The following is a 23,136-nucleotide window of genomic DNA, read 5'->3' on the forward strand; positions in this document are numbered from 1 at the left end:
CAAAAATCCAAAGGCATTTGAGGTTTCAGGAAGCCACAACGGTTTCATAATACCGAAACTCCACGAAATCAATATTAATGTACTGAACGTAAGAAGAATCAATTTTTTCTAGCGCAAAATTGGCATTCCCATCATCTCGTTTTGACATTTCCGCGGCATGAAGAAATGCTACCCTGCAGGGCAAAAAAAAAAAAAAAAAAAAAGGGTTGCATAAAAGTCTAGTAGCGAATCGTGTATAAGGCGAGATACGACAAATTTCGACCAATCGCAGCGTGGGTTCTGTGGTCTAACGGTTAGGACTTTGGATTTTGATGAATGAATCAATTCCAGCAGCGAGGGTTCGACTCCCTCCAGAACCTTTTTTTGCGTCCTTTTTGGGGTTCCTTGTTGGCTGGTAGTGGCGCTAATTTGGCTTACGCTGCGCGCCAACATCCCATCTTCTCTCAACAGAGCAAGAGACTCGATGTTCAACTTGTGTGCCTTTACAGCATATATGCCATTGGGCCATCTCTTTTGACTCATATTACTAGCTCATGAACTGTATAGCATCATCAATTCTTCCTTCTAAAGTCATATTCATCAATCATCGCCATGAGCTGAGCAATAGTGACTAACTCTCAGCATTGTCTTTTGCCAACACGTCGATAACACAGCTGTATGCTCTTCCGTAGTCGCTTCCCTGTGCTCCAACATCGTCAATTCCATCCACACCAATCCGAGAACAGAAATAAGATGCTCCAGAGATCTGCTATACTCAATGACTAAACAAGGCTCTTAACGACCTATTTCCCCGAGGTTAGTCATACCATTGGCTAGACTCTTTGCTTTCAGTAGGGGGATAATAGAATTGCCGGTTTTCGGCCCCGATGTGGACTGCGGGTCGGGATGTGGCTCCGGATACCCCGCGCCGGGTTCCTGGGTGGTGTAAGTATATATAAGATAGACAGCTCTGTTGTCAATGGTAAGGGAAGATGAGAAGCCACATCTCATATTTGAGTCGTTTTGTTAAATCTAGACAAATTCAAAGCCACTTCACACACATCAGACACATCATGCGTCTCCCATACGTCGCCGACCCTCCCCCAGTCCAAACCGCTGAAGATGCCGCCATCGTGCAGCGCATCCGCGAGCGCCGCGCTCCACGGCCTCTGCAGGCACTGGATTTGACGCTCCTTCACTCTCCCCCCGTAGCAGACGGCTGGAACTCATTCCTCGGAGCCGTGCGTACCAAGACTTCTCTCGCCGACGATGTGCGCGAGCTGGCCATCTCACGCGTCGCTGTATGCAACAAGGCGTGGTATGAATGGGGACATCACGCGCCACTGGCCATCAAGGGCGGCGTGAGCGTGGATGCCATGGAGGTCGTGAAGAAGGATGTTCTAGGAGAAAGGCCGGAGGGGCTATTGAGTGAGAAGCAATGGGCTGTGCTGGTGTATACGGATGAGATGACGAGAAACGTGCAAGTCAAAGATGAGACCTTTGCGGCGTTGAAGAGGCATTTTAATGATCAAGAGGTTGTGGAGATTACGGCAACGGTGAGTTGATTTCCTTGATCATCTCGCATTATGAGACATGAGAAAAAGATAGTATTTTTTTTTTTCTTTCTTTCTTTCTTTTTTTTTTTGTGTGATAAATTGCTGATTCTTACATCTTATAGGTCGCTGCCTACAACTGTGTGAGCAGATTTTTGGTCGCCTTGGATGGTACGTTCAAGTTTCAAACTCATCTTCATCCATTGTTTATTCATGCTTTCTTATGTGTTTTGTCAAGCTCTAACGTTGTATAATATAGTTGGTGAAAAGAACGGCACTGTCCCCGGCCCTGTTTCTGAGTTGCCTTCCCATTGATCGATATTCACCATAAGCCTTCACACTCGTAACTGATCATAAAAAGGGGGGTTAAGGTAGCTAAAATAAAGAAAAAGCGTTGATCTGAATAATGACCGTGCAAAGATGTTGCAAATAGGAAGAGAAAATTCAATTAATTATGAATCATGATAGAGGGCAATAAAACTGCGAGGGAGAAGCCTGTGTATGCCCTCTTCGTGAAGCAATAATGTTTTGGTCTACTCTTTAAGCCTGTTGTTGTAACTATAAAAGTCGGGTTCTGACAGACCATTGTTCTGGCTTTGCGTACACGTTAAGACAGGTCTTCTTTCGCCAGCAAAACAAGAAGGTTATGCAAAGCGAGAAGGTTATGCATAATTGATGCAAGGGAAGGCCATCCATCGACGTGTTACACACGTGATGTCCTATTGGTTGGTCAAGCTGTTACACCGGCCTAACATGATTGTCAGGCCATTCCTTAAAGCCATTCGCCTCAACAATGCATCTCCGCGTAAAGCGGGAACTATAAAAGCTTCGGCACCGTAAGGCACATGGAGGTGCAGGTAGTGTGGCGCACTCGCTCTCTTGCCCCCCCCACTCATAGGTGCGCCTGCATACCAACAAGGATGGCCTCACAGCCAGCAGGGCCACGATGTATATGTGGTCGACGAAAAGGGCCCATGTCCGCGGAGTTGTTTCTCCAGGGCGTGATGCGCCTGTCTTCCATCTTTTGCTTAAGTTCAAACACTCCTGCTCTTACTTGGGCCAACTTCGTCCAACAACCTTAACCATGAGTGCCTCAACGCTCTTCAAGAGGATTGCGCAAAGGGCCGACTCCCTGACATGGCGACTGGGTGGCTCTTCCATGCAGGTACAACCGGGCTTGGCGCGCCCCACGCCGTTGAAGCCGTCCGGCGCTCGTAAGACGTTGCGGTTCATCTCCGTGCTTACTGCCTCGGGGGCTGTCGCCGCGAGCGCCGCCTACTACGCCAGGCAGGCAGACTCTCGCATGTATCTGGTCCAGGATGTGTCCAGCAAGACGGTAAGCATCCAGCGTGCAGAAGAACAACACAGCACGCGATTTTACGATTTCCTATGTATTGAAGATGGCGCTTGGAGTTATATATATCCTGAGCGGCTAACGCCCCGACCAGCTTGGCAGTGAGGATGCGCGCTTCGCCTTCTACAATGAACTCGAAAGCAACCCTCCGGACGTGTCCTCACTGCCCGTTGAGCACGCGGTGCTCACATCCGCGCCGCATGTGCCACCGCCAGTGACTCGCAAGCATCCCGCCCTCGTGAAGGTGGACCTCACGACATCGCCAAAACTGATGCAGGTGACGAACCAGTACAAGTACGAGGCGTGGACCTTTAACGGCACAGTCCCGGGCCCCTTCATCCGCGCGCGCGCAGGCGACGTGGTAGAGCTGCGGCTCACGAACCGCGACGAGACGGGCAACCCGCACAACATCGACTCGCACGCCATTACGGGCCCCGGGGGCGGGTCGGCAGTGACCAACGCCGAAGAGGGGGAGACGAAGACGGCGCGGTTCCGGCTGCTGTGCCCGGGCCTGTTCGTGTACCACTGCGCGGCGGCGCCCATCCCGGTGCACATCGCCAACGGCATGTACGGGCTCATGTACGTGCAGCCGGCCGACGACGACAGCGCCGCGGCCGGCCCGGGGGGTCTCCCGCCCGTGGACCGCGAGTACTACGTGATGCAGAGCGAGGTGTATCACGAGCCGCCCGAGCCGGACGAGGACACGGGGCGGCCCTCGTCCACCGTCGAGTTCTCGTACCCGCAGGGCCTGCGCGAGGAGCCCAACGCCGTCGTCTTCAACGGGCGCGAGGCGGCGCTGACCCGCGACGCCCCCCTCAAGGCGCGCACGGGCGAGACGGTGCGCATCTTCTTCGGCAACGGGGGCCCCAACCTGACGAGCTCGTTCCACGTCATCGGCAGCCACTTCCTGCGCGCATACCGCGACGGCGACGTGCTGAGCCCGCCGGGGCGCTTCGTCAGCACCCTGAGCGTGCCGCCGGCGGGCGCCGCCATCGTCGACCTCAAGGTCCTTGTGCCGGGCACGTACACGCTCGTCGATCACGCCATCTTCCGCATCGACAAGGGCGCCGTGGGCTTCCTCAACGTGGCGGGCGAGCCGCGGCCGGATGTGTACAGCAGCACGGAGCCGCCAGCCCCGTGTGTGGGGTGCAAGCTGCATCCGTGACCGGCTTACAGCCTGCATCATGGCATGGGACAGCTTAGGAGGGCTCCTACGCAGCGGGCTGCTTGATGAGGCAGCCAGATGTAGATGATATTCAATGTCAGAACTCAGTGAGTCTAACGCAGCTCAATACTATAAACGTTGCTCATACTCTCTCTGTTATTTTTTTTTTCTGGATTAAAGAGTAATAGAATCAAGGGGGAGTATACTAACTACATGTATCTCAAGAGTGCTTGTGTGAAATAATCCAAAAAATGAAAGGAAGTAAAATATCCAAAATCCAAAATCCAAAACCCAAAATCCGCCGCCCCTATCTTTATAACCGCGCGCGCCATGGCAAGACATTTTGTTGCCTCATAAGTTAGATATATCTCTTTTCTCATACGTCGTTAAAGAAATTTGTTGGCCAACACTGATTCTGGCTTATAATATCATCTCTTTTTTTAGTCATTCTCGTTACCGGTAGTGTTCGTGAAAGATTCATAAGGAAAGTCGTGGCCATGTCGTCGTTGATTCTACTGCTTGTATGCCGTTGAATGTGTCTGTGAGTGTGTTTGTTTGTGTGCAGGTGTATCGTATCTGAGTTGGCAGCTCAGTCTAGTTGAGCCAGTTACGAGAGAAAATCGTGAAAAGAAAAGAAAATAAAGCAACATAAAGAAAAGACAAGATGGGGTTTAAATGGGCAAGGTAGCCAGCCCGACCCGGGTTTTCAATCTCCTTAGTGTGAAGGATCTTCCATCAGCTTTTCGATGGAAGCATGTCGTGCTCGCATCCGCGGCGACATTTGCAACTCCTGGACAACTCCGGCCCAGCCACTCCGCTGGGGTGTCTCGACATGCTCGTGGTGACCGATGGCCTGGGTAGTCAGTCTTCGAGTCGGTGTGCGCTTTGGCAGATCATCAAATGATTTCTTCGCCGAGAGTCTGCTGGGTGTTGAGTAAGCGGCCGTCTTCTCCGGCTGCTTGGGTAGTGGTGGTGGAGGGGGAGGCTGCTTTTCGGCGATGGAGGTGATGATGCCCAGATAGACCATCATGAAGCGCATGCGAAGCGAGTCTAGTCGCTTCATCCTCTCTTCGATCTGCGCGCGCTTCGACGCCCACATGATCCTCGAGCTGGTCCGCAGCGTGGTTGCGCTCTCCTCGCGGACAAGGTGGTTCAGGTCGTCGCGCAAGTCATCGCCGATCCTCTGGATTTCCCGTAGCAGACGATTGAGGCGGATCTTGTCTTCAAGACGCTGAACCTTGGAGACGTCGCGGTCGTAGCCTTCGTTTTCTTCAATGGAAAAGTCAAGCGTGTCGATAAAGCTAGCCACCTCCTGCGGCGCAACCCTGTACGCCGTCCAGTACGAATTCGCAGTCTGTGCGATCATCACGATGGTCATGCCAGTGGCGGAGCCGGCCAGTATGTAGGCCCACTGGAGCCAGCCTGAGTCGGCCATTATGCAGCGGAGGGCAGCGAAGCACAAGTCGTGATGCCGTCCTGGAAGGGCAGAGGCATGGTCCGGCGCGAGGAGGCGGGAGCTTGTTTTTGGTTGACTTACAGACTAAAGGAAGAGGAGGAGAGAGAAAAAGAGAAGAAAGAAACAAAGAGAAGGAAAAATTACCAACCAAGGCGGCGGAATGGATGACGAGTTGCGTAGCGGAGGAGGAGGAGGAGCCGATCCTAGCCCTGATTGGGTGGGTGTGGCAGCATAGAGTAATAATAATTCACTCTTGCATCTGGAGAGCAAGTTGTTGGGATCGTGGGCCAAGAGCCGAGGGAGAGGACAAGAGACACGCAGGCAGACTCATGGTGCTGCAAGCGGAGAAGCAAATACTGTGCTTTGTGCGCCAGACTCGATCCTGCTGGTCCCCGGAAGCGCTTAGAAGCGATATTGCAACGCTCGTCCCGGATTCCGTGGCATGGCGACGACGACGTGCGTCAGGCCATGTACGCCCTGCAGGGCCGCAGCTAGAGACTCAGCTATGACGGCGGATGGAAAGACGTTGGGGAGGGTGTTCATGCTAGCAGCATCAACATGCATGTATTAGACCGGAGCTGCCCCTTGGACCAGTCACAAGGGCACACAAATGTTTGCATGGCACAGGATCCGTGGAAACCAAGAGAAACCAGCTGGAATTGCCTGCCTCGCAGACCACGCATGTACCTGGCAGCATGCTAACATTTAGTGCCAAAGCAAGAACGCCAAAGCTACCTGATTCAACAGAGCTTCTCTCAATGATTACGCATCGCATATCGACATCATTTCGTTAGCCATCTGATGGAAGCTTCTGCAGCCCTTGCAGCGGCCTTGGATCCCCTCCCCTAGCCCAGCCCACAAATGGCAGTAACTTGAGCGTCCACTGTCCTGCATATCGGCAGCTCCCATCCCTTTGTAGCCAATAGCACCGCCATCCCACCTGTCAACCCCACCATAGCGCCCATCTTTTTTTTCTCTTGCGCCCTGCAGCGAAGGGAAAAAAAATGGCCGTGACTGCATCTTATCAGGAATGACCTGCAGAGTGCATCGCAGCGGCCCCAGCCCCGAACTAGAAGCTTGAATTGTTCTTTGTACCTTCGGAGAAAATCTCTGACCCAGGCTTGTGACTAGACCAGTTTGCGCTTCTGCCTTTTCTTGATTCTCCCGCCCGCCCAGATCGATCTCCTCGCCCTCCCAGCAGCCATGGCGGCCGCTGTATCGGACGCCGCGCTGGCGCATGAATTTCCGCTGCCCAAGATTCTCACCAACCCCGCGTCGACCCCGCCAACGCTCATCACACAAGGCGCCGAAGGCCGGCTCTACAAGACGACTTACCTGCTGCCCGACATTGCCTGCGCCCTAAAGTACCGCCCGCCGAAGCCGTGGCGGCATCCCATCCTCGACCAGCGCCTGACCAGACACCGCATCCTGTCCGAGGCTCGCATCCTCGCCAAGTGCCGCCGAGATGGGCTCCGCGTGCCCTCGGTGTATGCCCTGGACGAGTCCGCGGGGTGGTTGATGCTGGAGTGGATTGAGGGCACGCCCGTGCGCGTCAATATCAATAACAGACTGGGGAACAGGACCGAGGGCATCGAGGATGACGAGGAGCTAAAGGAGTTGATGCGGAAAATAGGCATGGCGGTGGGCAAGATGCACAGCATTGGCATCATCCACGGCGACTTGACGACGAGCAACATGATGCTGAAGCCTCCGGCGGGCGATCAGCCTGATAACGCGACCGGCCTCGAGGGAGAGATTGTCATCATAGACCTTGGGCTTGCCAGCGGAGGTGTACACGACGAGGACAGGGCAGTTGATCTATACGTCCTCGAGCGTGCCTTTGGCAGCACACATCCCCGTGCTGAGTGCATCTTCAACGAGGTCCTGGAGGCATATAAAAAGTCATTTAAGCAGGCCGGCGTAGCCCTCAAGAAGCTGGAAGAAGTAAGGATGAGAGGTCGCAAGCGAAGTATGCTCGGCTAGAAATGTGATACGACGAGACTTGGAGACCAGTATCGAAAAAAAGGGAATCCTTTTCAATTTCTTCGATTCTCTCTTGCTAGCCAGAGGGAAAAAAAAAGGAGAAATTTTTATGACATATATAGCATATAGTTCCATGTAATGATGCCCGCTGTTATGATATCCAAATGAATAAATCAAGATAAAAATGCAAAACAAAAACACCGCTTTTAGTGACAATTGAAAAAAAAAAAAAAGATCCATGCTATATCTGAAAGGAAAAAAAAGGGCCTTGGCAGAAGCTTCTTTTCTTATTGAAGCGCAGCCCCCGCAAAGTAGCCCTTGTTCTCAATCACGCCGCGGTCCTTGACATATGCCACATATCGAGCAACCCATTGGGGAAAGAGTTCGCCTTCCAGACCAGCACCGCCATTAGCAGGATCGGCCAGCACTCCGGCGCCCTGGGGCCCGTGGCCGAGGAGCTCCCGCAGCGTGCCGCGCGGAAGGATATCGGTGCAATCGGTGTGGACATGCAGCTCCACGCCCTCTTCTTCCGCCAACTTCAAGAGAGGCTCGGGAACGTTACAGCAGTCCTGGAGGTTGACCTGGTCGACGGCCGGGCGGATCGCCGTCTGCTGGAGAAAAGCACGGAGCTTCTCGCTGCCAAACTCGGCAACGCCGAGGCGCTTGGCAAGGCCTTGACTGTGCAGGTCCTCAAAGACCTTCCAGGAAGCAAGCTCCTCTTCCAGGTTTCCCTGCTGGGCGTTGATTCGCTCGGCTGCCTTTTCGCAGGTGCCTTCAAACGACATTCCGGGAAAGGAGACGATCAGAAGGTCGATGGTCTGGATGCCGAGCTCCTTGCGCACAAGGTCCAGCGCCTCGCGCGCATACTGCTCGCGGTCCTGGACCGTCGTGCCGGGAAGCAGGAACAGCTTGACGGTGATTTCGTAGTCGCTGGCCTCCTCGCGCAGACCGGCAGCCTGCCAGTTGATCCTCGGAATGTACAGCGTCTTCTCGTCTCGCTCGGTCCACAGTTCCACCGGCGTCTGGGGCGGCGAAGGCAGAGTGTTGGCGCCGTTGGCTGTCACTGGCGACGCAGCAATCGCATAATCTAGGCGCGTGGCCACAAAGTTGTCCCGGAGAGAGTTGACGAGTTCCAGGTTCGATCTTGGTCTCTTGCCGCCGGCTTTGCGGATGATGGAAGGGCTTCCGGACATGACATTGCTATACACAATGCGGGTTAGCAAAAAGGGCGCGGGTTTTGCAGCAGCAAAGGGGAAAAACGAACCCCGTAGAGAGAATGATTTTCGTCATTGTGATGGATTGTAAGCAATTGAGAGAGTTCTAAATAGAATACTCTATGCGATTTTATGAAGTTGGGTTGGATAAGAGCGTAAGAGGAAGAGCAAGTTTTTGGAAACAGTGCCTTATAAGTCAGAAGCGCCTAAGACCGGTGCTCGGCATATGCGAGCAATAACTTTTTTTTTTTCACGTCTCAACGGCCTAACTAAATTGCCAATTTACTCCAGATGGGCGCTTGTGGCGGTAGGTTATGGGGATGTAAGAGCCGTATTACTAATGCCACAGGTGGATATTGAAGGCTGGCGGCCGGAGAAGGAGGAGTTTGATTTTGTCAACAATTGAGGTTACAGTCTCTGTTCATTTATTCTTGGCTGCTGGAGCTATTGAATAACATTATTGTTGGGGGAGAGGGCGAGGCCTCTTTAAACAGGTTATTAATGTGTGCCGGCCTCTGCTTATTACTGTTAAAGTGACGTCTAAGAAACTGATAGTCCCCCACGCAGTGTTGAGTTCACCTCGTCTTGTGCGTATTGGAGCTCAGCTGGCTGCTAGATACAATTGACTTTCTGGAGATTTTAGCGAGGACCCTTCTGATTACGCAGTAAAGGGCAACGCGGGGCTTGCGCTTCACAGTGTCTCGGTCTAGGTCTGCACGTCTAGAAAGGCTGCGGCTGTAGGTTTTAGCGCTGCTGCCATTTGTCAAGGGCGCTGTGCTGACAAGAGGGGAGCAGAGGAACAAAGCAGTACATGTGAGAGGTACCGACTATTACTGGGTCTGGAAGAAACGGGGCACGGAACAAAGGCACAGGCAGAATCCGAAGCACGCGCTACTGCCTCGTCACCGACCTGGCCAATTCGTCCAGAGTACGCCAGCTCAAGTCTATTCAAACCGCATCTCGTCCCCGCTGCGTCTCTTGCACCTTGTCACTGCGCCTCGACCGTCATCGTGTCCCTCTCGGTGATGTGAGAGAGCCGTCATAATGGCGATTCAGTACGTTGCGTCTGCTGCTTCTGCTCTTGCGGCCACATGATGCTGACCCGCATCTCTCCAGCTATCTTATTCTGTTGTCCCGTCAGGGGAAGGTGGTGCGTAGCTCTCCCTGTTGTCCACGACGGCAACTTGCAACCGGTATGGGATGGGCCTTGCTGACATTTGTTCCCAGCGGCTTGCAAAATGGTTCACGACGCTGTCCCCCAAGGATAAGGCCAAGATCGTCAAGGACGTATCACAGCTCGTCCTCGCTCGAAGAACACGCATGTGCAACTTTTTGGAGTACAAGGGTTAGTGAACGAATATTCTCATATGAACCCCCTTTTTTCCCGCTTCGAAACGGGGACTGACTGTATCTTTGCATTTTCTAGACACTAAAATCGTTTATCGACGATACGCCTCGCTCTTCTTCATTGCAGGATGCTCTTCCGAGGACAACGAACTGATTACACTCGAAATCATCCATCGATACGTCGAACAGATGGACAAGTACTACGGCAACGTATGCGAGCTTGATATCATCTTCTCTTTTACCAAGGCCTATTACATCCTCGACGAACTGCTTCTTGCAGGAGAGCTGCAGGAGAGCAGTAAGAAGAACGTGCTGCGCTGTATTGGACAGCAAGATTCATTGGAAGATATGGAGGTGAGTCCTGCGTAGAGTTTAACCCGGCTGCATCGCACCGATCCTGGCTCTTTCCCACACCATGATGCGCCATCGCCATCCTTTTTATCCTTTTCCGGGGACGGCAACGCGACTTGACGCAGCTGACAACGGATTTCCAAACGCAAAGGTCGAAGACGAGGTCACCAAACTCATGTAAAATACGCACGAACGAAGCCGGGACGCGTGCGCAAGCTTTGGCCCAAACGGTTCTTGCTCATCGCCTTAACTGACGCCAACTCACCATTACGACTACCGCTACGGAGTATATATATATATACAATCGCGGCCCCATATTGTCCCACTGGCTATTTGGAGTCATCGAGGGCACGATCCGAGAAGGATTTGATAATTAACATTTGGCGTTGCAGGTCGAGAGCACTGTAGAGAAGCTTCGCACAGTGGGAATTCTTTGATTTCAGAAGTCTCAGGAAACTGAGCATCTCTTCGACGAGAAGAGAGGGCACACTGGGAAGAATGAAATGGGGCGGGTGGTGTGTTGGAGAGAGGATATGACCATGTTTTTCTTTGTGTGTATAGATCTTGGAGGATGGAAAACCATCCTCTACCATATCAAGAGAAGAAAGGAAGGGAGAGGCGAAGAGAAACCCAAGTGCCGCCCTGATATTCCATATCACGGACTAGCCCCCGGGGTCGGGGGACATATCGGCTGGCGCTTGAGGCTCGAATCTAATACTACTATACCAGGAGACGAGAAGGAAAGCAAGCAAGAAGCGCAAAGCCAATTCATGATTTTTAGTTTCCCACGCCATTGAGCCCAATCCAGTCAACTAACTAGACAGTCGTCTTCTTTCCGTTGCGGCACATGCTGCCATTGGTGACAGGCCGTTGGCCGCTGCGCTCCGTCTTGTCGTTGCCGCGCGTGGCAGCTCCCCGAGTCTCTATTCGTTGCGGCGGCACCAGCTAATGGGCTCGTCAGAAATGCCCCCCTCTTTTGGGCGGAGGTGCCGCCATGACTCTGCCTCTACTGTTACTAATGATTCTTGCTGGCTATTCATGCCTTGCCGGGCGCAGCCGATGGCGGGCGATCGGGTCAGGAGCTTTAGGGGGCAGAGGCCACGTACCCGCACACCGACTCGCCGGCCGCCGCCAACCAACTCGGCGCTGCGTGAGAACGTGGGCGATGCGCGAAACGGCCATGGCCATGCAAACACTCTGGCTGCGGACGATCCAATGCCGGCGCAATGCGACTGGCTCTGCTAGCACTGCGCTGGCCGGCGGCGGTTCTGCTGGCCGTGAAGCCGCACAGGCGCTGCCGGCCACTGGCCACTGGCCAGACTCCCCATCCTGCCCCTAACAGCCCCTAACAGCCCAGCTGTCCCGCCCCCTCTGCCTCCGCGCTCCACCGCTGCAGCACGCAAACGCAGCCCCCCACCATCTGGCAACTGATGTCACTGCACTCGCCAGCAGCGACTCCCACCTGCGTGTCACCCGATCCGGCTTCTGGCCGTGCACTAGCCATGAGACGATAACAGGACAGCTGCACGAGCTGCATCCATCGCCCTCTCGCTCTCCCCTTTAATCCGAACGCTGTCCAACCAACCAACCGGCTGGCCTCCCACCCACCCGTCCTCCAATTCGACGTCTGTCCTCCTGCGTTGAGAACAACTGACTGATCTTTTGCTACCGTGAACGACGGCACTGCTCGGCTCTCGACGCTGCTAGTTGCCGCATCACCACGCTCTCGGGATCACCAAGATTACGACACAACTACCGCGCTCAATCGACAAAGACGTCGGGCTGAGCGAATCGCTTTCACTCCCTGCTGCGATCTTGATCCACCAACTCCGTGCAGATCCGCGAGCACGAAGCAGACAAGGTCGGCGAGCGTCACTGCAACTGCGCTACCATACCATCCACCAAGCCATCGCAGCCCAATTCCGTCCTCGGGTGCCTTTAATGCGCAGCACGCACGCCTGATCAAACCCAAAACCGCACTCCAGCCAGCTGCCATTATTTCCACCGACACTGGCGACACTTGGAATTCCTGCCTCCAAAGCTTATTCACACTACATTTACACTCTCCGCCCGCCCACCAGCGGACATACTCTAGCCGCAGCCCAGATTCTGTCCTTGGCGCAACTTGCCGACCCTCGCGGCATATTCTATCTGCACCTTCCATCGTTTATTCATGCTGAGATACGAACTCGCAACTAGCAGCCACCATGAAGGTAAGTAGAACAAATGAATGAACGGGCGCCAGTCTGAGACAAGCCGAATCTGACGAGACATTCCCCGCGATACAGTACCTCCCAGTCCAAGAATTCGAGGCCGTAACTGGCGCTCTCAACTTCAATACCCCTGATTGCAACGTCACGGGCGGATGCGATCTCTACACAACGAAATCCACCGGGTCCGACAAGAAACTATACAAGAATATCGACAAAGATCTCAGTTCCCAGCATGCCGCGCTGCTCAAGCTAGGCGCCAGCCTGTCACCGCCCGACCGGGAACACATGCTCGCAACGTCGCGCAGCATGCAGTTATTCTCGCACTCAAGCGCATTCGGCCCTCTGTCTGAGCTTGCCAGCCGACGAACATTTGCCTATCTGATTGCAACGCTTAATGCAAGCCACCCTCACTACGACTTTTCTCATGTCTTGCGGCCCGGCGATTTCAAGCGTGAGAGGAACTTGAAGCGTGTCATGGCCAACTTGGATTCAATCTTGCAAAACGTACGACCTGGCTTTGAAGGCTCATCGTACGACTCATCCGCCGGCAGCGACTTGAATGCCCAGTGGGGTCCACAGTGCTGGTCCTTGATTAACAAAGAGATGCGTCTTAATGAGTGCACCATCTTTAGCTATCACCCAGAAGTCGACCCTTTTGAAGAAGACGAAAGCGCCATTTGGGCGGTTCACTACTTCTTTTTCAACAGAATGCTCAAGAGAGTCGCTTACCTCTATGTCCGTGTTGTCCCGGTCATTTCCTCACAGAGCCCAACCTTGAGACCGGCCAAGGGCGGTTTACACAAGCGACATACCGCGGTCGAGTCAGATGGCGCAAAGAAACGGACAAAGTACTGGCTTGGTGACCAAGACGCCGAGTTAGTACCACCATTTGAGGACGATGAAGAGCCGTTGGATGACGGCCTCTACTGGAACAGAGGGGAGGATGGCGACATCGTACAGTTCTCAGACGATGACCTTGCTGAAGATGAACCACTAGACGAGGATGACGACTACGACGAAGATGACGACATGACAAGTACAAGGCGGGAGAGGCTTATGAGCGAGGATATTGCCGGGCGAATGGAGATTTAAGCTGAGGCTATATTCTTCAAGTGACGCTTGTTTCTGAACGAAAAGCAGTCGGAAACAGCCACAGCATTTTCTGCATCAGATGATGGACAATACCGTATCTTTTCAACAAGGATATTCCCTCTCATTTTAGTTTTACCTGGATGAACCCTACCCATCTCTCCATGGGCTTATCACCCACACTCGACTCACATACAGAAGTGGAGCTCTAGCTCCCTCCACCCCGAAGCTCCTCTCTCCTATTTTGCTCTACCTCTTTTGGTTTTATTGGATCGATTTCCAACAGTTTCCTACTCAACTACTCTACCATATCGTTGCTATGATTACGAAATGACATTTTAGCGTGGCGCAAGGTTCTGGTTTCTGGTCGGTGAGAGCGACTGGGAACAATGTCGCCCGGAGTTTTTCTCTCTAATATTTTATCTGATGCAATTTTCTATCGTCATGTCATTTTCATCAAAGTTTTATTCATCTTATTTTTTTTCTTTCTTTTTCTTTTCCTTTTCCCCTCTCTTAACGGTTTCTTTTCGTTTTGTTGTGTTATTTGAAAATATTTGGTGGCTTTTTACCTATTTCCGAAAAAAAAAAAAACAACAAAAGGCTGGCTTATTCCGTTCTCATTTTTCTGTCTTTCATATCTCTCTTGCTTACTTTATCTTCTCTTTTGCTTTCTTACTTTGTCTTTAATCTTTGGGAACGGGATGGATATCTCTTACACACACACACGTATATATATATATTTACGCAGTAATGTTATGAATTTGGCTTGGCTTGGTCTCGCTGGAAACGAGACTTTGATGGTCATTTTGAGTATTTTATGCAAATTGGCAGTATCTCAATTTACTCTTTTATTTGGAAAGCATCAATACCTATTTGATCATTCAATTGTCTTATTGTAACGAAGTAGATAATTGTGAACCCTTAAATAGGAAGGTATATATGTGATATTATTAGAAACAAACGATGTAATGACCTAGCATACAGAAAGAGATTCAGGACTGCTTCCAACTACAGAAGATGTAAAATGATTCACGCCCAGAGAAAAAATAGCAAGCAATGACGCAGCACGAGGTATCCATTGATCTAAATAACACAAAGCTAACGAAAAGAATTTGAAAAAGAAGAAAGAGTGTGTGCGTATGTGCAACTAAACAAGCAAGCAAACAAACAAACAAGTAGTTGATTCCCCCCTGGCCCCTTTTCCCTTTGTCCCCCCTATCCTAGCAATGGCCAAATCATTGTCAGCCGCTTATATCGACTGCTATTTTTCAAGACCACTTCCCGTGTAGAATCTCTTTAAGTTTTAGTAATTAGTCTTGGGTATCAAGTATTTCCAGATATAATAGTTGCGTATAAGATGAATGTAAAAGAGCATACTATTATCGGGTGCTCTCCCCCTCATCCAAATCTCTGTTAATTGGACCGTGTATTTATACTCTGTTTAGTGTATAGATATATATATCGTCGAGTAGAAGGGTATTAAATGAAAAAATTCTAGAACCGGGGCAATGCCATCGAGGAGTGCAATAAAACAAGACGCTGATAAATTGGTATGAAGAGAATTCGGTGCCTAGACAACGGACGCCTTCCTTCGTCGTCCAAAGAATTTCGCGAATCCGCTGGGCTCGTCCTGCTGGACTGGAACTGGGGTGGGATTGAAGTCTGGCGGCGGCTCAGAATCGCGTAAAAACCTGGCTAAATCTCCTGTCTGTCCGAGGAATGCAGGCTCTCGCGGCTCGAATTTCTTCATTGGGACTCTGTTCATTGGGGCTCGCTCCACTGGGGCTTTGTTCACCGGAGGATGAGCATCGATAGGCCCATACGCGTCGTATCCTGGAGGCATCTGAATTGGAACATGCTTGCGAGTATTCGAAGGGCGGGCTTCGTTGCCGAGACCCATAGTGCCAGGGCGTGATTGAGATTCATGAAGAGTGTTAACCTCTTTAGAGTTGTTACGACCAAACCGTCCCATAAGACCGGGCGTGCTCGACTTCCTCCTTGGCTGCTGCTTCGTAGGCGGAGACGGAGGCTCCGGTGGAGGCTCGCAGTTGAGCAAAAACTCTGCCAGACTTTCTTCCTTCTTAGGGGGCGGTCTGGGAGCCACGTCGAAATCATCCTCTTCCTCATCACTGAAGTCAATTGCGTACGGATCACGAACTCGGCGAGTTTTTCGTACAGGCATCGGCATGCCCATATCCTCATCGTCTTCCCCAAAGAGCGCGTTTGCCTTGGGCATGCTCTTGTTCTTGAGAAGCGCGGAGTTGGAGTTGACAGAGGAGTGCATCGACGGCATCGAGTAATCTGTCACGCTGGTAGATGCTTGGCTATGTCGCAGATCGGGAAGTACCGGATCAATCGCCTTGCCTCCAGCAGCGCCATACATCATCTCTGAATCGCCCGGATTACGGAAAGGAGCCACATGTCGAGGGATGTGATTTTGACTACCCGCAGCACTGGCTGGGCCCTGCCTTATAAAATCGATCAGGTCTGAGTTGTCGTTTCTACTACTGGCAGCAGGCTCTCGAGCCTGGTATCGATTTCGATTGTTGGTGCTACGGCTGCTCATGGTGGTAACTGGCTGAGACTCTGGAATGGTCTTGGGTGGGTTGACAGGGACGTGCACATTACGCAGAGCTGCCGGGCCTCTGTCGCCAGCTGGGCCCGTAGACTTGATGAACTCAGCAAAGTCTGCCAAAGACTCGCCAGGTGCACGAGCATCTCGAGCCTGGGGCCCACCCGCACGACCAGACGCGCCGTAGGCTCCTGCCGGAGCGCGAGGAACCGGCCCAGAAAGTCTGGTTGTGTTTTCAGAAGAAGCCTTGGGGCTGGCAGGCTGCGCCCGCGGAATTGATTGTGATGCATTTGAGCCAACCGGCGAGGATCGCATAAGATCTTCGCTTTTACGGGTGATCTTTGTCACAACAGGGCTGTCGGCAGATTTTTTGATCTGGAAGATAGGTTAGCAAACAGGCAAACTCTGTAGTGGTTGAAGCAGGCAGAGCAGAAAGAGAGAGAATGCTCGAGGTTGGGGATGGGATCAGAACGTACATCGATATCACGCATATTCTCCGGCGTCAACGTGTATGTGATGGTTTGATTGCTCTGAATTAGCTCTTCAAAGTTGCGCGCCATGTTTTCAGCACGGTTCGATGCGTCGTCTGAAGTAGTTCTGACCGCTTTGAACCGACTGGCGCCAGAAGATGAGGACGAACCAGATGTGTGGATCTGCCGAGGAGGAGCAATGGAATGCAGGGACGGAGTTGTTTCCTCCTCATCAAGCTCAGCGGTGGGCCGCCCCTTCGTTCGATTGGAATGGCCCCCGGACCTGTAAGGAACGTCTGAAAATTGTGTATCTGTGGCACTTTGAGCGGTTTTCAGAGATGAACTCCTGGTGCCAGAATGAGGCTGGTCACTTTGAGGAGAAGCCGAAATTCTATCAGCAGCTCTGATATTTGTTTGCAAGCCATGTGGGAGACGGCCAAGCTGATCTCGAGTTCGAGAAGCTGGTACAGGCTTGACAATTGGATTCACCTGATCGGCGTCTTCCTCAGATTCAGAGATGGTCGCAGCATTTGGGATAGGTGGCCTCATCCTCTCGACTGGAGATCTTACTGCCGTTAGAGGCACTCCTGTTCTCGAGCCAGTGTCAATGGCTTTGGCTTTGCGCATCTCATCCGCACCGCCTGGACGTGATAGCGGGCTTGCTCCAGACACAGTGCTTGCGCGTGGCCGCTCGGCCGATTCCATTGAACGTGGTCGACTAGTGGCTGGACTACGGGGCGGAACGTCAATGATGCGTGCAGAGTGCACACTCGAAGACCTGCTCAGATGAATGGCCTTACCCGTATCTGAGACGGAACGAGATGAAGTGCTGGAGACGGACACTCTGGACGAGGTCAGGATCTCGGCTTTCTCATATATCACTTCATCAAATTCATCCGATCCGCTTTCATCAGAGTCACGACTTTTCGCAGGTGCCGCTTTCGCCTCCACCTCCGTAACTGAGAGCCTCGCAAGCTCTTGTAGCTCAGGGATGCCATTCCCCGCGGCATCGGCAGTTTTCGACCTCGGTCGCGCAGTTGCATAAAAGACTGACCTTCTGGGGGTTGGTAGTGAGGTGGATCTTCTGTGAAGGCTGAGTAAAGTGGCATAGTGCTCTGAGTCTGCTGATATTTGGGATTCATTGAGTAAGGAGGACGCCCCGGCGAAAGATTTGACGCGGCGTTTGTCGAAATCCTTTTCTTCCTCCTCGTCTGCTTCATCCTCATCATCACTATAGTGGGCCAAACCTGGCACCTCAATCTCCGCAATGTCGTTTTCGCCCATGGGCAGTGGAATATTCATGGGGTGAACGTCTTCCTCCACAGCATCTCTTGCGTCATCTTGCACCTCGGCAGAGTCAGTACCACGCTCACTAATGGAACTCTTACGATCGTACAGCGAACCAGCGTGGCTTATTGAAAGAGATCGAGTGGAGACATATTCGCCTGGCGGTGCACGCATCCTCTTTTTCCACCCTCGCCACAAGCGGCCCAAAGTTCGATCAAGCGCGACGCGTTCCATATCAATGTCCTCCACTACGATTCTTTCAGCAACAGCGGCCGGGCTGCGCGCTCCATCCTTGAGCTCCCTCTCAATCTTGGAGCGCAGCCTTTGACTCGCTGCCTGTCCAGCCACAGAAAGCGTGAGTTCGCCCATGTATTCCAGGACTGAGGTAAGAAAGATGGCCACAGCGGGCGAGATGATGTCGGACGTTCTCTCGTGTTCGCCAATTTCGAGATTTTCTTGCGTCATGTATTTATCCTCGTCCTCTTCTTCCAAGTCTCCCAGAGAGGAATAGACCATACATCGCAATCTAGCCCTCTTCCAAGCTAATTCAACGTCCCAATCTCGTGCATGGGGGCTTTGGGGGTCGGTAAACTCTTCTTCCTCAGAGCCCCCTAAGTACTCCCTCAGTTCTTCATCAGCATTGCTTATAGTTTCTTTGGCTAATTTTGGCTTGAGGACGTCGGAGACAGCAGGTCGCAGAGCCGAGAGAGAGGTAGATTTGGCGACTTGCAAAAAGTTTAGTAATAATTGATCGAGAAAACTGTTGACGAGCTGTAAGGCAGCAGGGGATATCACAGCAGCCTCTCCAGAAGGTTCGACACCATTTTGGTCGTACCAGGTGCTTTCGTGGCCGTCGTGATTGTTGGTCACGATTTGTGAAGCTGCAGATGAAGCAATGAAGGCGGCCTCTGGAGATATAGACTGCGGAAGAGCAAGAAATGTGTGGCTCGCGATCGAAGGTCTGTCGCTAGAGATGCTCTGGGTTCGCGGTCGCACATCGCGCGGCGCACCAACGCTGCTCGTCGGGCGCGACTCGACGGCGGAGCCTGCCATGATTAAAGCAGGTCTTGTACCGAATGTGGCTGTAAAAGTTGTATAAATCTTGGTTTGTCTTTCGTCTTAATCACTGCTATTGGAAAGGATACTTGTATACTATGAAATCCACGTGAGAAAAGAGAAGAGTGCAGTCGAAATATTCGTGTCGAGGTCTCGAAACTCGTCGACAACTAAGGCGAATAAGCGACGGTCCCTAGCTATTCGTGGAATATGGGGCCGCGAAAAGGTAATCAATGCTTTAGAAAGGGACCCCTGGTCGTAAATTAGTTCATGAATCGGGACACAATCGAACGACCGGACTGGCAGCAGGCCCGCTAACACATGGCTCTCTAATAAGGACGGGGATAATGAGATAATGAGACACAGGAGGGTAAATGCTGGTTTAGGTGACTCCGGTCTGCAACGAAAAAGAAACGAGCGTGAACAGCTGGTGCCACAATGGAGCAAAAGCCAGGCTGGTAGCGGATGTTGGCACTAGCAATCAGATGGGGATGACGGGATGACAGGCAAGCGGTGGCTGATGGCATCAACCAGAGGCCGAGAGGGTGCAACTCAGCAGTGTGAGGGAGCTGGGAGGCGCGGCGGCCAGGCCATGTTGCGGATGAAGCTGAAAAAAGAGGGAGGGCATCAAGGGGGCCGGCCGAGCTGTTAGATCAAGAGGACTAACAGACGCTGCCTTGATGACAGCAGCCACTATGGGGAATCGGTAGGCGGTACTTTGCTTAGTGCAGCGACAGTGCTGGGGCCGCAGGTAGACGATTAACGGCATTGGTACTGGACTTACAAGTATCGTGGGAGACGTCAAGGCGTCTGTGCGCTGGCGAGTCAATGCTGCAGAAGCACAGCCCGTGACGTGCCCGTTGCTGGGAAGAGGAGGAGGAGAAGGTAAAAAGAGGAGAAGGTTGCGAATGCCATCCACAGTGGCCAGTTAGTCTGTCAAGGCGGCGAAATGGAGATTTGCATGGGGAGGGGGGCGATGCACTGAAAGAGCTCTGTTTCTTTTCTCTTGTTGCCGGCTGTCTTGAGATTGATGTCGACCCCTTTCTATAGCAGCAGTGCTAGTCGTCGAGCCAGTGTTATAGTGCAGGCCCAGGTAGCGTACGGCACTGTAGCATCGATTCGGCGTTTGTACATGCAAAGCGGTCGGGGCACCGTATGCCGCTGTAGTCCCGTAAGAATGAGACCCAGTGCCGCTGCAAGACAAGCCTCTAGGAGGATCGACGTGCCGTGCAATGCTCTCTTGCATCCACGCAGGCAGCGGGTGAATGCTTGAATCGCACAGCATGCTGGTCTAGCCGGTAATTAAGCAAAGCACCACCCACACCTCCAGATTTCCTCCGCCGCCCTACAGTTCTTCATTTCCATCCCTCCCTTTTTATTTGCTTTGATCCGCACCGCCTCACCGCAAAAACTTCATTTTCTTTTCTTTTTTTTTTTTTTTTTCACTCTTTCAGATTGCACTTGTTCCTTCTCCCTCGCCCTGCTTGTCATCGGACTCATCCTCTGACCCTCTTGCGCGCAACCATTTCCCACCCCCAATCCTGCAGAGTCCCGCCTCCACTCCGACCATGTATGGCGAGACTGGCCCTGGCTTGCCTAAACTTGGGTGGCCAGGATGCCCCAAGCAGCCAAGCGGCCTGGCATGGAGACCCTAGCGTGATCTTTAGTGCCTTAGCGAAGGGCTCCACCGGCGCTAGAAGCAGCAGCTTTCAGGGGTTGCCTCAACGTCGACGCTGGATGCACCTAATAAGACCGATGGCGGGACAAGACTCGAGGCCACGGCGATGGGAAGCTTGGCTGGGAGCATGCCGAAACAGCAGGGACCCTGAGCGCCTCTTTTTTTTTTTTTGGCTGGCGGCCGTGTGCTTTTCACGTGTCTGGTGCGACTCTGCTTTTACTTCTACTCTCTAATCCCCTATCATGCCAAATGAAGCTAACACTGTGTTGGCTGATCACAGCAGATGGCCATACATAGCACCAGTAGCATTGCCTGTTTGGTTAATAATTGTCAAACTCCTTCAGGTCGCGCCTCCACTCCATTAGCATCCGCACTCCTGCACAGAGCTCGGAGCATTCTATAAATAATGTATTGATGATTTACAGAACTTTGCTAGCACAGAAGCACACCGGAAAGATGCATCAATCGGCCGAGCCAAGACTGCCCAAAGTGGCAACCCTGATATCAGGAACCTGCGCTACTAACAAACGCTATGCGGAGACGCGGCGGTAGAACGATGGTTTCTAACACTAATTACTCCGTAAGAGATAAGAAAAGTGAAGAAACAAAAAATCTTGAGCTGTACTCGGGGTAATAAACTCGCTAACTTGACCGTTGAGAGGGACCTGACTCGAGGAACAGGGCTGTTAACCTCTGGGAGCAAGATGAGAGACACGAGACAAAACTGCTAGCCTCGCAGACTAGTATACATGCGGCGCTCATTTGCTCCACGCGCCAAGGATCATGGCACAACGACAATCTAAGCGCATCAGGGTCGTTTTGCCATGTAATCACATTTGTCGTCTCAAGTTAGATTTCAGCTTTTGACCAAGCAAGCAAAATACTGTACAAAACACCGTAGCATGTCATGGGCCGATGCTCGGCATCGTGACATGTTGTCGAACAGTAACTGCCCGCCGCAGCTCACACTGGCGGCTCGCACCGACCAGCAGCCACCCGCTACAAAGTATGGCGCCTTCAATCTTTTGATTGATTGATTGTGCTTTTGTCGCTACCCCGGCTATGACGGTTTAGCACTGCGTTGCCGCCCCAAACGTGACCCTTTGAGGCGGCGAGGCTGATTGACAGATCCCATGGCCATGGCCCAACGAGGCAAAACCAATAGCGTCGAGCAAACGCTTCAAACAAGGCCAGCATTTTTCCACGCACGTGGGTTGCTGTATCTTTCATTGCGCGCATAAGGCTTGCGATGGAGCAGCCGTTCCTTGATTAATTGCTCCAATGCCCACGTCTCGGATTCGCAGCTCCACAGCTCGCTAACCCAAGTCCCGAGCCGGGCCCTCGTGGCGTAGACAGGCCACGAAACGAGCCGGAGCGAGTTGGAGCCAAGAGGGGACTCGTCAACAGTGTGTTCAATGTTTGTGTTTCGTTTCAACCTGCTGACTGGCTGCGCTAACTCCGCCAGCTGTTGGCGTCAATTCCAACTACATGCTGCTGGTGCCATTGCTGCGGAATCCCAAGTACTACTGCATTGTTCGCCTCGTTTCTTCAACACAATAAATGCTACTCTGCATTCTTCGTGCAGAGACAGCGCCTGGCAGGCAGCAAGCGAAAGAGCGCGGTCTCTCATGTGGCCCTTGTAGCAAGTAGGAACCAGCCACTGACGAAGCTGAAGCTCAGGACTGGCCAGGCGTGCCTTTTTTGTCGCTTATCTCAATCGCTTTGGTCCTTGTATTGTCATCGTAGCACTGCGCTCAGAGTCACTCGCCTCGCAGGTTTTCTGCAGGTGCAGCTTGAGCCATTCGGTGAAGATGGCGCTGCATTAGCACAGCTTGCTCGTATTACTACTTGGCTGTAGCTGTAGCTGGTTTGAGGGAAAATGAAGCGAAAATTACACGTATGTACCTTGATGCTCTTTGGCTATCCTAGCGACATGTGCTAGCAAAGAGCGGCCTGCGACATAGTAGTATCATTGATCTCGCACTCGCCTCTTATCTTACAGCGGAGATGTGCGAGAGCACAGATGTGCCTATTCGAGCATGTACAGGGACACAATGCATGATAGTCACATTCTTCCCCCCGCCAGAGAGACGGCGCTGTGGTAGCAATGCTACGCTACAAGGCTTGACTGCACGCTTTCCCTCTTGCTCTCTCCATCGTCTACATCTACCTGCCTGAACAGCCGATGCTGACTGCATATTTCCTCCCAGAGCCAACTAACGAGTTACACTTCTGCAACCACATCGACGCTCCAAAATGAACCTACGAATGGGAGATTCACACTCCGCGGAATGTATCTGGCCACATTCTCAATAAGGCGCCGGCCCGCAGCTGTATGCCAGGGGAGCTCCGACTGTGCGTTAGCTATA

The 23,136-nt window shown here is 52.4% G+C and overlaps 10 protein-coding genes and 1 non-coding gene across 11 annotated transcripts; 8 read left to right on the forward strand and 3 right to left on the reverse strand.

Moving 5' to 3' along the window:
* The first annotated feature begins 275 nt into the window (after window positions 1-275).
* Window positions 276-359, forward strand: TrAFT101_003530. Its single transcript has one exon. It is a non-coding gene; the product is annotated as a tRNA-Gln (tRNA).
* Window positions 360-961: 602 nt separating this feature from the next.
* Window positions 962-2,074, forward strand: TrAFT101_003531 (uncharacterized protein). The gene is made up of 3 exons (XM_024899050.2): window positions 962-1,535; window positions 1,658-1,703; window positions 1,792-2,074. Exons 1-3 carry the CDS (start codon window positions 972-974, stop codon window positions 1,845-1,847), a joined length of 666 nt encoding a protein of 221 aa, XP_024766709.2. The 5' UTR covers window positions 962-971; the 3' UTR covers window positions 1,848-2,074.
* A 500-nt stretch (window positions 2,075-2,574) lies between these two features.
* TrAFT101_003532 (uncharacterized protein) lies at window positions 2,575-4,196 on the forward strand. The gene is made up of 2 exons (XM_024909313.2): window positions 2,575-2,868; window positions 2,981-4,196. Exons 1-2 carry the CDS (start codon window positions 2,617-2,619, stop codon window positions 4,049-4,051), a joined length of 1,323 nt encoding a protein of 440 aa, XP_024766708.1. The 5' UTR covers window positions 2,575-2,616; the 3' UTR covers window positions 4,052-4,196.
* Window positions 4,197-4,766: 570 nt separating this feature from the next.
* On the reverse strand, window positions 4,767-5,486 carry TrAFT101_003533 (uncharacterized protein; the record flags this gene model as incomplete). The annotated part of the gene is made up of 1 exon (XM_024905823.2): window positions 4,767-5,486. One exon carries the CDS (start codon window positions 5,484-5,486, stop codon window positions 4,767-4,769), a length of 720 nt encoding a protein of 239 aa, XP_024766707.2.
* Window positions 5,487-6,454: 968 nt separating this feature from the next.
* On the forward strand, window positions 6,455-8,094 carry BUD32 (serine/threonine-protein kinase bud32). The gene has a single exon (XM_024909312.2). The coding sequence runs from the start codon at window positions 6,711-6,713 to the stop codon at window positions 7,488-7,490; it is 780 nt and encodes a 259-aa protein (XP_024766705.1). The 5' UTR covers window positions 6,455-6,710; the 3' UTR covers window positions 7,491-8,094.
* TrAFT101_003535 (uncharacterized protein) lies at window positions 7,778-8,780 on the reverse strand (the record flags this gene model as incomplete). The annotated part of the gene is made up of 2 exons (XM_024898859.1): window positions 7,778-8,690; window positions 8,755-8,780. The coding sequence occupies 2 exons, from the start codon at window positions 8,778-8,780 to the stop codon at window positions 7,778-7,780; spliced, it is 939 nt and encodes a 312-aa protein (XP_024766704.1).
* A 968-nt stretch (window positions 8,781-9,748) lies between these two features.
* VAS2 (AP-1 adaptor complex sigma subunit Aps1) lies at window positions 9,749-10,583 on the forward strand (the record flags this gene model as incomplete). The annotated part of the gene is made up of 5 exons (XM_024903198.1): window positions 9,749-9,759; window positions 9,821-9,854; window positions 9,932-10,049; window positions 10,131-10,405; window positions 10,554-10,583. 5 exons carry the CDS (start codon window positions 9,749-9,751, stop codon window positions 10,581-10,583), a joined length of 468 nt encoding a protein of 155 aa, XP_024766703.1.
* Window positions 10,584-11,582: 999 nt separating this feature from the next.
* Window positions 11,583-11,741, forward strand: TrAFT101_003537 (uncharacterized protein; the record flags this gene model as incomplete). Its single annotated transcript, XM_066126915.1, has 1 exon — window positions 11,583-11,741. One exon carries the CDS (start codon window positions 11,583-11,585, stop codon window positions 11,739-11,741), a length of 159 nt encoding a protein of 52 aa, XP_065983022.1.
* An 868-nt stretch (window positions 11,742-12,609) lies between these two features.
* TrAFT101_003538 (uncharacterized protein) lies at window positions 12,610-13,707 on the forward strand (the record flags this gene model as incomplete). The annotated part of the gene is made up of 2 exons (XM_024903196.1): window positions 12,610-12,615; window positions 12,691-13,707. The coding sequence occupies 2 exons, from the start codon at window positions 12,610-12,612 to the stop codon at window positions 13,705-13,707; spliced, it is 1,023 nt and encodes a 340-aa protein (XP_024766702.1).
* A 925-nt stretch (window positions 13,708-14,632) lies between these two features.
* TrAFT101_003539 (uncharacterized protein) lies at window positions 14,633-19,675 on the reverse strand. Its single transcript, XM_024899060.2, has 2 exons — window positions 16,753-19,675; window positions 14,633-16,651 (listed from the first exon to the last, which is right to left on the reverse strand). Exons 1-2 carry the CDS (start codon window positions 19,084-19,086, stop codon window positions 15,275-15,277), a joined length of 3,711 nt encoding a protein of 1,236 aa, XP_024766701.1. The 5' UTR covers window positions 19,087-19,675; the 3' UTR covers window positions 14,633-15,274.
* Window positions 19,676-20,266: 591 nt separating this feature from the next.
* TrAFT101_003540 (uncharacterized protein) lies at window positions 20,267-20,744 on the forward strand (the record flags this gene model as incomplete). Its single annotated transcript, XM_066126916.1, has 2 exons — window positions 20,267-20,350; window positions 20,637-20,744. The coding sequence occupies 2 exons, from the start codon at window positions 20,267-20,269 to the stop codon at window positions 20,742-20,744; spliced, it is 192 nt and encodes a 63-aa protein (XP_065983023.1).
* Between the last annotated feature and the right edge of the window lie 2,392 nt (window positions 20,745-23,136).

This window comes from Trichoderma asperellum, chromosome 2, assembly GCF_020647865.1.
Source record: "Trichoderma asperellum chromosome 2, complete sequence".
NCBI lineage: Eukaryota > Fungi > Ascomycota > Sordariomycetes > Hypocreales > Hypocreaceae > Trichoderma > Trichoderma asperellum.